At 39.5% G+C, this 13,184-nt stretch overlaps 1 protein-coding gene across 1 annotated transcript; it reads right to left on the reverse strand.

Annotated features, from left to right (window-relative positions):
- Positions 1–577: 577 nt before the first annotated feature.
- On the reverse strand, positions 578–13,045 carry LOC113237946 (synaptic vesicle glycoprotein 2C-like). The gene is made up of 8 exons (XM_026474664.1): positions 12,979–13,045; positions 8,831–8,992; positions 7,375–7,534; positions 5,953–6,074; positions 4,526–4,767; positions 2,428–2,576; positions 2,029–2,164; positions 578–859 (listed from the first exon to the last, which is right to left on the reverse strand). The coding sequence occupies exons 1-8, from the start codon at positions 13,043–13,045 to the stop codon at positions 578–580; spliced, it is 1,320 nt and encodes a 439-aa protein (XP_026330449.1).
- Positions 13,046–13,184: the final 139 nt, after the last annotated feature.

The raw sequence follows: 13,184 nt of genomic DNA on the forward strand, positions 1-13,184 counted from the left end.
ATTAAAGTAATATTGATCTTATGTCAAATTTAGCAATCTTAAAATATTAAAAATTATGTTGAACTTATTTATTTACATATATCTCTTCAATATTTTGTTTAGTTTTTATTTATTAGCACATAGCAAATAATTTTTCGTTAAATAAAAATTCGCGATGTTTATTTCGTAAAATCATAACAGCGCCATCTTTATGCTCCTTGGCGAAACTAACAGTTGACACTAGACTATAGTTCCGAATTCACAACGTAACTATCAAGACTCAGATTGTTTTATTTACTTTTCTTCATGAAAATGCGGAATAATTATTGAAAACAGTCAAAATTCTCTGAATGCAATTAACATTGAGTACTCAAACTTTATACTACGATAAGTCGATTCGGAACATTAAAAAAGAAGGAGATAGCGTTATATCTTTCCTATTTTTAGTAAGGAATAGACAATATTGAGAAATTATTCGTTCATTCAATCACTTTTGCAATAATACATTACTTTAATATTATAATAAGCTTACATTGAAATAAGATTGTTTTTGGAAAGGTTATGGTAGGCCTCCTGTAGGTCAATGACCGTACACCACTTACCGATGAGTTGTAGGATACAAATCCACAAAATAAGAAGAGACAAGTCCAATACAAAGTGCAGTGTCCTGAATAAAAGTGAACACAATTATATTCAAGACAGGCTGTCTCAGGACATTGGTCAAACATAGGCAGATGGCAGCGGAAGCATAAATCCCGATGAGGAGGAGTCGTCGCCAACGTGCTAGGGGGGCTATAGCCAGGCCCAAGACACCAAATATGATACCGAGAAATATGCCAGCGAAGGTGGTGTTTGTTGAAATTGTATCATCGCAGACGTACTGTAAAAAAAGTTATTTTTGGGTTTAATATCCTGACATATACCAACCAACACACAACTCAACCCCCTGGTTTGAGTGGTGTATTTGACAGTAATTGTCTCGGACAAAATATCGAACGAAAAATGGGAGTAAATCCATAGATGCGCGGGAGGACGACACGGCCTAACGTGACATCACTATGAGAGGCAGCGGCGGCGCAATGGCACTCGCCTTACCGACAGCCATCAGAGACGGTCGATCATCTACTTTATATTGTTTTTGCAAACCAAGCTTTGTAATTGGATGACGAATATGCCAGCCCTATTGTAACACAGTCAATTTTTTGTTTTATGTTCCTTTAACCCGGCGCCAATGACGTTGGGTCAAATTGACCCTAGGCAATTTATTTTATATTTTGTTTTACTCCGATAGCAGGATTTCAACGTTTGACTAGCTGAAGATACAACCCTCCTCTGCCCGATTCGCTGATGTTCTAAGTGTGACGCTGTCTGCGCAGCCAAGTAACTCGTGCGAAAAAAAAGTAAAAAGAAAAAGAAAGTAAAGTAAAGTGTAATCCATAAATGTAATGTAAATGTAATCCATAAATGTATGTGAAACATGGGTTTCCATGTCAGTGTTGACACAAAGCGATAGGGAAAAATTAGAAGCTTTTGAGATGTGGTGCTGGAGTAGGATGAAGGTTATAAGTTGGATAGAAAAGAAAACCAATGAGGAAGTATTGAGAATAGTAATAGAGAAAAGAACGATCCTGAATACTATAGAGTGTAGACGCGGGAAAATGAATGGGCATTTGATACGACACGATAACTTCTTTAAGATCATTTTGGAGGGAAAGATCGAGGGGAAGAGGGGAAGAGATCGACCTAGGCGCAGTTACAAAGACCAAATAAAGGAAATGGCCGATCTCGTGTCGTATAAGGAGGTCAAGGAGCTGGCTTGTAGGAGAGACGACTGGAAGAGGCTCCACCGCCAATAGAGTATAACTCTTAAGTTTGATGATGATCTTAATTAAAGAAAACAATTATAGAAAAAATTCGGGTCACGATGATCCGTTGTTCATCGGCGTAATTATTTTCAAGTCATTGGCGCCAGGTTAAGACCCTAACAATATATTTGAAAATCATTTTATCCGATTGTAGGGTTACAGTTATTGTATCTTGTTTACTTACATCCACAGAGTCTGTTGGATTGGTAAGATTAGCTACAACTCTATCGCAAAAGCTCCTGTCTTCAAGCCCTGGAGTTTCGAAGGACTTGAAGAATTGGTTCACAATCACAGGATACCACATTAGAAAGAGATTGTTGCTGCGGAAAAAAATCTATGAGCGAGTTTTTATAAATTTGAAGAGTTTGTTGAAGTAGATATGAAATACTTCAACATATTGTCGAGACTCTCGAAATTTTCGAGACCGACATTCCCGAGATAAAAGCCCAAATTACAAGTGACTACATTACATCTAAAACGTAGTCACTTAATTAAGTATCTTTTGATAAGATTGCCCAGAGCACTGAAACACTGAATCCTATACATCTATATCAGATGTGCATAAATTGTGTTTTATATTTACTTGCTGCAACTAAGAGCCATGAGATAGAACAGCTGGAGCGTCCTCCAAAGTAGTGGAGGCTTGAACAAAGGCACAGTCTGCTTCACTAAGGACTTCCACAATGATATTTCTGAAGTGGCTTCCACATTGTCGTTGGCTAACAATTTCACCTGAAAACAAGTTCACTTTATTTCACTCCTATAGAATTGAGCCGATACCGGAGAACCGGGTAGCATACAATACTCCCCCAAGGAAAGATGAGTTAGATACGCTTTTCTAAGTGCCTTTGTTTTTTAGTTGTTTATCGAATAGCTTAATTTTGTCTTTTAACCTAATCAAGGTTGGGAATTTTATTAATACGGGCCAGAAATGTAAATATACATAGTTTTAATGAAGGTATTTTCAATTTGTGCTCTTTACTATTATTACATTTGATATTAGTTGGGGTGATAATTTTTATGGTTTCTAATAATTATTATTTTCAAGCCTCGATGTGATTGCGAGTATCTTCTATTGATAAAGACTGTATCTTGGGTATCTCGCATGTGACGAATAATTAATTTTGCTATCGGATACCTTTTCATCACCAGTATCATCAACCCTTTTGTACGGCCCACTGCTGGGTACGGGTCCTCTCAGGCGAGGGTTTAGGCCATAGTCCGCCACACTGACCCCAATACCTTTTAACTTTAAGGCGCTCCGCAGATGGAGCAACTTTACTTGACGCAACTGGCAACATTTTACAAGTTTCTATTAAAGGTTGCCGCTTATAACAAATAAAAAGATTGACGCTTCGTGAGACGGGGAGGGAGTAAAGTTGCTTCACGATTTACGGTGACCGGTACAAATTTGCAAGTTTCTAGTTGCGGCAATTAAGAATTTATTTAATCACGGATTTCGACAATCGAAAACTGTAGTCGATTGCCGAAATCCTCAACTGAAGTTGCTACGTCTGCGCAGTTGAAATTATATGAAAAACGTCATAAACAGCTAGTTGCGGCTTGCCAGTTGCCGATACTCGGTGATCAAAATTGCTCCATCTGCGCAGCGCCTAATAATTATCTTATTCTATAGGAACGTGACGAAACGGAGACGCGTTCTTACAAGCGTTTTTTGTGAAAAGCTGGATCTAATTCATTCCCTAGTAGATGTATTAATACAGCTTTTTAATCGTTTAAACTAAAACGGTTGCTGGAAATGCGTATCTTATTCATCGTTTCAAGGGAACATACAGTGTACGATATTTCGTTGTTTAGTCCCGTAGGAAAGCGAGCCAAACTCACTTATCTTTGGGGTGCGTATTGTATACGCAACCCTGCAGGGAACTGGACCTGAGGAACCGGTACTTAGTGATAAGGTTCCAAGAAAAGACAAGTCCAAGTACAAAACTTAGCAAGGTAAAAGCAAAAGAAAAAGTTCTTTCAATAGTAGTAGTTTAATTGACAAATGACGCTGATAAAAGTAACAAGTCAAGACGTTCTAATTCCAGAAATAAACGAAACACACACAACAAAAATACAAAAAGAAAGAATAAAAAATATCAAAAGTGAACAAAATCCAAATGAATGGAAAGAATAATACCGAAGCAAACATATCAAATTATAAATAATCAACCAAATTTGAAATACTATCCTAAGAGCGACTGCGTCATCTTCAAAAAGATCTACTCTAAGAACTACTAAAAAATTAGGCTGTGACCATTGACTTACAATTATATGGACGTCGGGTCCGCGCTAAAAAATGTCCGAACTTATAGGGCGTTAAAATCGTATACAGAGCGTCATTCACGCTTTAGTCTTCGTTTGTTCGACTGACAGCGAAGCAAGCAACATTAGACAGTACTGCGATGACATTACAATTTAAATTCAACGTTTTAGCTTTTTCATTATCCTTTATATGTCACTACGTTTAAATAGGTTGACTTGGGACATTTTTTTCGTGGTTTTTGTATTAGACCCGTCGTCCATTTATTTGTAAGTCAATGGCTGTGACACTGGTTTTCAGTAGACTCCAAACATTGACTTCAAAGCCGAATATAAAATGAAACGGACGTGTGTTCAATATTAAATATTTATAGCTTGTACACTTATACGTTAATAATATATTTACTTAACCGTACCGGATAGTCTACTTCGTTTCCTCCATTAGCTTTATACATGGCCCGCAGTACTTTAAGGGCCTGTTCAGTATCTCCTCGACTGGCCAGGAACTTTGGGCTCTCGTGTAACAGCAGCAGCATTAAGGCCCCCAGTCCAAGAGGTATTGCGAGAATAAAGGTGTACAATCGCCACGAACGATAGGTAATCGAGAGGAAAGGTATTTCTATCCTGAAGCTCAGAGGTAGAATGAAGTACGCTAACACTAAAATCCCAATAAATAATTATTAACACAAAGATCGAACACAAATAAATAATAATAACAATAACGCACACACTCATAGCCGCGCACTAGGGAAACCCTGTATCGCGGGTGCTCAAATTACACCCAAACTCAGGAGAGAAATAAATATAGATCATACAAATATTTCTCCTGCATGTTAACTGTTCGGCCGTTCTGTAAAGATCTGAGGGGCACTGCCACAGCGCCCGACACTCTGCGACAAACCCCATGTGCCTGTAATTTAACCAGCACCCTTACCCTTCAAAACCGGAACGCGGTAATGGTCACACTACTGCTTGGCGGCAGAAATATGTAAGGAGGCAATACTTTCTTTTTTTCTCACGGGAAATCCATTATGATTCGGACTCCCCTGAGGTATTCCTCACGACGCAGACACAAGGTCCCGGGAAACGCGGTTCTTTATTTCGATTGCCCTTGCGGGCCCTCCACTGGAGTTGGCGATGCCACTGCATTATCCGCTTTAGATGCCCCGGAACACCAGAGACACCGTCCAGCACGGAACCCTGGCGCGGAAGCGAGTTGACATCGGCTTCCCGCTTCCCTCAGCGCCATAACGGCATCACTGAAGGTAGCGACCGGCCTCTTCGCTTTCAATCATGGCTTTCACCAAGGCTGGTTGCGATAGGTCTGCCCCAACGACCGCGGACTGCATAGGCTCCGCCTAAACCTACTCTTCTGTTCTAACTCTTCGTGGGTATGTTGCGCGTTGTCCGCGGTACCTCCACAATGTTGGCATGCCGTTGACGGCTCCCTACCTAGCACTTCGCACAGGAACTTGCTGAAGCATCCGTGCCCAGTAAGGGGCTGAATCAGGTGGTAAATCGGCACTCTGTGTTTACAATAGAACCATTCATTAAGGATGGGCCAAATTGCAGCCACCAGTTCCCGGCTAGCTCCCAGGACTCCCAATCGTCCTGTCCACTTCCGTAGGATTTCTTCCCTAGTCTCTTTTCTACATCGCTCGATCTCCAGTGGATGGAGATGGCCATACGGTCTGTCGCCTCCTTGCGCCGCCAATACCGTTGTACCTCGGCATTGAAATCCCACGGCGAGTTGCCAATACTTCCCTGAACGAACTCTTCCAGAAGGAGCTCTACTGCTACTTAAAAACCGTAACTTAAATGCGTACAATGTTTTTATACTCACGGTAGAAAATACACTCACTGCTGAAGTTGAAGGCAGATATATACAAGAAGTAACGATTCCTCACAGAGCTGATAGTGCACTCGCCTAGGTATGTCATCGTCAAGGTCATAGAAGCCGTTGAGCTGCGAGCAATCCAAACATTTGCTTTATTGTTGTGACTTAGCACTTATCGGTTAGTGATTGTGCGACTGCAAAATGCTGTGATACAATTTTAAAACAAGAGACCATGGAAATGTCTGTGAATGTTATAAAGGCAAAAAACTGGGAAAGAGATAATGATTAAACAAGAATTAACCAACAAAGGATAAATGAATCTGATATGGTTTAAGTTGGACCTGGCCACAATCAGTCGATCACAAATGTTGCTGTTTATAGTTTAAAATCTCGTCGGGCGCATTTACGTAATGATTCTGGAAACAACATTTTAAAAAAATTACTACAATGATGGAGCTATTATCTCGAACTCGAGCTCGAACTCGATAGTTTGCTAATATTTTATTAAGACCATGGACCAATGACTCAAAAGGAACACATTGGTACGTCAGATGTCGCGCACCAAATAGCTATTTTTGCAACTAATTTGTTTTACATTAACAAGCTGTAATTGATCGAGTTCTTAGATTTTCGCGATTGTTACACATAGGAAACGAAACATTTTTCAACCGGGACCATGGGACCTGTAAAGGGCCCGAAACGTTGGTTTGTTTGAAAAAACGAATATACGCGATTTAAATTGGGAAAAATAGTTTCATTTCCTTAGCTGCAATTTATCAAAGCTAGTCTAATTTCTAGTGATAACAAACAAATCAACTAGATGGCGGTTATTGCTCAGATGTTTATGGATAGTGAAGACTATTCTTTAGCTTTGTTTAGGATTAGCTCCATCTACCCATATTAGGAAGCATTAATTTATAAATAGGTTTGTAGCACAATGCCATCTATAGACACGCATATTTCGACTCATCCGAAGAATGGAGTCCGATGTGATTATACAACGAAAACAGGATAATTACATAATCTCGTTATTAGGCCTTATTGCCTAGCTGTAGGTGTTTTTAGAATTTTATCTATTATTTCGTTTGGGAAATATAAAATCGATCAACGGTCGATCGGCCGGTGGCGCAAGAAATGTACATACAATGTCCTGAGAATAAGCAGTCTTGCACATAGGTCTTTGTTCTATGAATGAGTCGATTTGTTAAAGTTCAAAAAATAATTATATTTTTTATTGATATCCATGCCATTTACATAATATAAACTACTTCCAGGTCATTGATCAGCGCCTTCTAGATTTACAGGAATTTTGACCTTTTTCAGAGTTACGACATATATTACGGAGAGTATCAGTCTTCTTGAGCTTCTGATCGGTTAATACAAAGTTCGAAAAGCATTATTGTATTAGTAATATTGCAATTAACTTACAAGAAGCAGCCGAACAATTTTAATACCAAGAGGACCTGCCAGTTCGGGGACAAACTGCTGAGAGCCGCCATGAGGAATCCCACAGATCCGGAAAGCAAGAGAGCTCGTAGACGCCCACGTGTGTCCGCGTAGAAACCCCATGGAAAGGCGCAGAAGACGCCTGTAAGGTGATTTAGACAAGTTGCTAAGTTTGAGGGCTATCTACACTCCTCTATGGGTGAAGGTGCTATGGCCCAACTACAGATAATATGGATGGACCATAACCACCACCACCATCAACCCATGTATACGTCCCACTGCTGGGCACGGGTCTCCTTTCAGACGAGGGTTTAGGCCATAGTCCCTAACTGGCCCAATGCCGGTTAGGGACTTCACACGTTTTCCGACGGTTGTGAACCTTTCTCGACGTGCAGATTTCATAACAATGTTTTCCTTCACCGAAAAGTTCACGATAAATTTCAAATTATATTTCGCACATAAATTCCGAGAAACTCAGAAGTGCGAGCCCGGATTCGAGCCCAGGACCGTCTGCTTGAGAGGCAATAGGCTACCACGGCTATTAGGACTACATCGCGCGTAAAACCACAATGAGTTTGGTGAACTCTTTGGCGTTATCCATTTTTAACTGAGGAGCGGAAACGTGGACACTAAAAAAGGCGGAACGTGGTCCGTGAACCGCATTGATGCTTTCGAAATGTGGTGCTGGGGGAAAATGTTGGGAGTCCGTTGGACTCATTTTCTGAATTAACCACCTTAGACTATCCACTTCGTATCACCGTACGATGCTTGATTTCTTTGGTCACGTTGCCAGGAAAGAAGGGCACAACCTAGAACAGCTAATGGTTACTGGACGGAACGATGGTAATCGTCAGAGGGGTCGCTGTTACACAAGATGATCCGACTAAGTTTGTATGGCTCTCGACTTGGGTCTCCATGATGCGCTCTATTATGCCAAAAACTGCCACAGATGACAGACATTTGACAGAGACGAGTTCCGCGGAGTTTTAGTGAGTAGGAGTCGCACATTATACCTTTCCTTCATGGATACCTTCCGCCTGGGGATACAGACGGAAGGTATCCATGAAGGAATTACCCGCGTAAAAAAAGGTAAAAGTACTGTCACCTTACTTATTTCTGCCGCAAAACAGTAATGTGAGCATTACTGCTTTCCGGTTTTTGAAGGGTAAGGGTATTGGTGAAATTACAGGCACATGGGACTTGTCAACTTATATCTCAAAGCGAGGGACGCAGTGGCAGTACTATTCAGATTGTGATTTCCAGCTCTGTGGTCTGTATCACCAGGCGCACGAACTGTTCGTCCCGTCACCTGGTATCCCAAAAAAGGTGTAGTAGTCTAGTACCAAGAAATGAAAGGGTACTGTAATCACATCGCACTTCGCGATTTATATGACTTAGAAAATTATGAACTGACCTTATTGGAGACAACAATACCAACCTGCGAAGGGCACAGACGCAAGCACGCCAACCTGCGTCAACGCAAGATCCAGATCACAGGCGCCAGCGGCCACGACGACGCTGAAGCCAAAAACGTCCAGCGATACGCCAACCAACAACACGCTAGTTGCTGCGAGCAGCAGGTAATTGTACCTGCCGTGTCCTGAAAGAGTTCTAACATTCTATTTGTCGAAGAAAGGTTTACACTAGGATTAGAGAATAAGCTAAAATACATTTCTTGGTAAAACCTTAAATACTAAGACTCGATACGGGTCATTTTGCTTGGGTCGAGCGGCCGGGACACTGGCTTTATTTCAGAATTAATTTTTTTTCAAACGAAATGATGCCATTTCAAAAATGTACCTATATCTTATACTATACTTATTCTATTTAGTTCAGTTGAGTTGTAAAATAAAAATCATTGGTATATGTAAAGTACCTTGAGTACATCGGTTTTCTTGTAAAATTTCGTGTTTTTTTTCTACTGTGAAAATGTTTGAGGAATCGTGTTTTTTCTCCGTATATATAGTAATCAGTGCATATCCTCAATTTTACTACATATGTTTTCCAAAGTACACTTCGCTGTTATGAGCAATGGACCAAAGCCATTTGAGATTGTATAGACTCATATTCTCACTCTTAAATTATATGGAAAAAATTGGATTGTTGGATCTAATAAGTTCCGTCTTTCCTCCGGCTTAGCAGTTAGTTAACATGGCTATGTTACAAAGCAGTACAGTCATACAAAACACAAATAATTTATTGTTCTTTTCCACCTTAACAACAGATTTTACAATTAATCTAAGGAACGTGCCTAAACCAGCTTTGACCTGTACCAGGTCACCAGAATCGGATCCCAATGATACAACATTATAATGATATTGACAATAGTAAGACGTTAAGGGTAAATTGGCATGATTGGAATTTATGTGCGAAATTTCATTTGAATTTTACGACGAGGATCATTTATACTTTTCTGTCGGTTTCGTAACAATTTGGATTTTACTACTTTACTTATAAGGGCGTCGACAAATTTAAGTACCTGGGATGCACTATTACAGACACAAATCGAGAATGAATTCAGCATTGACATAGTAAACGTGTTACGATGTACAGCAGCCCTTCACACAGTGTAGGTGTCCAAGTTATTAGGCAGGACTACAAAGGTTCGTGTCTACAAAACAGTAACCAATCTTAATATATTATTGTGAATTATGGACACTAACTGTTGGCGATCAGCTGTAACGCAGCCTTCTTCGTTTTTGTACTTCTTTTTTTTTATTTACATGAGACCGGGGCTGGTAGTTCCCGGGGTAAGTTGTTCTCACAGCAATAACTTTGCAAGAAAAATATATAGCAACACATGTGAAGCACGTCGTTAAAGCGTCCAGCGATGCGCATTGCTGACAGCCATTTCAGTTACTCCGGCGACGACGGAAGTCTAGCAATGTGCGTGGAGCTGTCAAAGCATCACGTAAGTACCTACATTTTTTCTTGTTTAAATTTTTTGGTCTGTCTTTGTTTTGTTGTAACTTTTCTAAATTGTAGTGCAATTAGTAAGGAATCTTATTGTTTGAATATTTTTTATTAATTGATTCTATTACTTTGCCGGTATGTCAGTCTTCGTCTAAAAACGTAATTAAGGGCTATAAGTTCCTCCCTCGAGGAGCTGGTTGTTCCTAGGAACAACTTCCCCAATTGACCTGCAATCATACTTAAAATTCTTATGACCATATTTCTTTGTTTAAGGATGCGAAACTACAAACGAGCTCATGTCAAATATTTAGACAGGATGATAGAGTCACATATGTATGTCTCAACTGTGATTCAAATGAAGAAATGAGCTATGAATAATATTACTGAACAATACGAATGTAGTTTTTTTTTAAGTTAGTAGTTAGTTAGTATAAACATTACATACATACAATTATAAAAAAGGTGGTTTTATTTAAGAAAATCCTTGTTATCCTGTCATAATTTAGACGGAACAATTTGCCTCAAAGGCGGAACAACGCGCCCCAAAGAGGGGCTGAATGTTCCGCTCCGAAATTTGTCACAAATTTGCCTCCATGAAAAAGACTATTGAGATATTAGTAAAAGTGACTACACTATTACAAAAAGCGATAAACATTTATTCAGTATTTCCACATGTTGAACATCAAATCCTTCATTTTCAGTAAAAAATTTAAACTTATTTGAAAATCGCAACGTTCCCCACTCTCCCCTACATTCGATTTATAACATACTTTTCGACTGTTTTTGTTTAGCAAAATTTCGGCAGTTGCTTCCGCTACGCTGCCTTGTTCGGTTTAGTATGCAATTTTTAAAATTAAACGTGTTTTAATCTGCATATAAGGTGTTTCCATCATAGTGCATACATTTATACAGTCCACTCGCCAATACTAACGCTGAAGGAAGAACATAAATTATTAGTGGCAGAACGGAAGATACTTCGAGGGCAAGATTCAATAGAGAGATAGAAGAACTAGTGTCTGCGCCGAACATAGTCGGGGAAATAAAACCTGCTCGACTTCGCTGGCTACGACATGTGGAAAGAATGGGAGAGGATCGAGCTACCAAAAGAGCGTATTTGGGGCAACCTACGGGTCATCGTCCAGTGAGCCGTCCAAGATATCGCTGGAAGGATGAAGTCGCCAAAGACCTAAATATAAATAAATAAATACGTTGCTCTGATCCCAAAGTAAGTAGCTATAGCACTTGTGTTATGGAAATCGGAAACGACGATCTGGGTGTTTGTGGTACCGACCACCCACACACGACCCAGAACCTAAAGGAACGGAATGTGCCCGAAATGGTCAGAATTGGCACAAGACCGACAGAAATACTTTCGCGTACTTTAGTGCCGGGGGCCAAGATCCACCTCGAATCGCTGGACCAGCGAAGTAAGTATGAGCATGCGAAGTAGGTTCAAAACCCTCGGAAAACGTGTGAAATCCCAACCCTCATTGGGCCAGAGTGGCGAACTATAGCCAAAACCCTCGCCTGTAATGAAGAGACCCCTGCCCAGTATTGGGACGTATAAATTGATGATGATGATAAATTATGTCCAGGCGTCTTTAGGATAGATTTTTTTATGAACGCACACACTCATGGCCCAGTACTAGGGAAACCCTGCATCGTGGGTGCCACGGACACACATATAGACAACCACAAATTACACCCAAAGGATAGAAATAAATGTAGGCCATACTAATATTTTTTGGGCCAGGGAATCGAACCCGTGCGTGGCAGTTCAGCAGGGTAACCCACGGAGGCAGTTCGTAGATTGAATGGTAGGCGGAGTAAGCACAGTATCACAAGCGCAGAAGATTGAAAATCGTAATGAAACGACCGGTTGTGTCTATACACAGATTACTTTACAGTTACTACGTAAGTATAGTTGGCGGTAATTACTTCCCGGTTAAAAAAACAACTCTCACTTATAGAAATAGAAATAGAAATAGAAATAGAAATAGAATACATTTATTACAAAACACCACAACACAATAATAAACAGTAAAAAATTAAAAGTAAAAAAAAAAATTAAAATAAAACAGAACTAAATTAAACTTAAAACAAACTAAATTAAAACAAACAGAAAATGAATAACAAAAAAGAAAACTAAATAAAATTAATTAAAAATAAAATTTTGGCAATAAATAATTATTCGATCATAAAACTGGAAGTAGATGTTATGTGTGCGGCTGTGGCGTATGTAATAGGATCCACTCAGCTAATGTCACCGCCGGGACAAGGCTGTGACGCTGATTTTCAGTGGACCCTAAAACCGAGTGAGTACCGGACGTGTGTGTCGCGTTTAAACTAAAATAAATTACGTATATATTTCTATAATGTAGTATGGTGTGTTCTCTTATATTTATAACTTAACATTATTATTACAATTCTTTTTTAAATAAAACTGACCTCATAAGTTTATTGAATTAGATCTATTTGCCAAGTTATATTGAAAGAGGTTAACGGAAAATAAGTGAAATCCAATAAACCGGATTCATCCCCTAACTTGCCATCCTTAGAGATAGAATATTTTCTATCAATTTTAATGAGACCACTACTGATATAATCGAAATCGTTTCCCAAATACCGGAGCAATCGTTTAACAAAAATACAATCGAATGGAGAAAAACTCACCCGTCAAATCTACAGCTTCATCGTAACTATACACTTTCCCCGATTTTCCTTCACTGTTACTCACCATGTCTTTTCATTAGCTAACACAGACTAATTGTGAGTAAAAACTTCATTCGTTTATCTACATTTTGATCAAACCATAGAATTAACTACTTGTGTTTGTACTACGCGATAGAACTATCTATCAAATCGTGATTGTTTAACTT

The sequence above is a fragment of the Hyposmocoma kahamanoa genome, unplaced genomic scaffold, assembly GCF_003589595.1.
Source record: "Hyposmocoma kahamanoa isolate Upper Pololo Valley unplaced genomic scaffold, ASM358959v1 94, whole genome shotgun sequence".
Lineage (NCBI taxonomy): Eukaryota > Metazoa > Arthropoda > Insecta > Lepidoptera > Cosmopterigidae > Hyposmocoma > Hyposmocoma kahamanoa.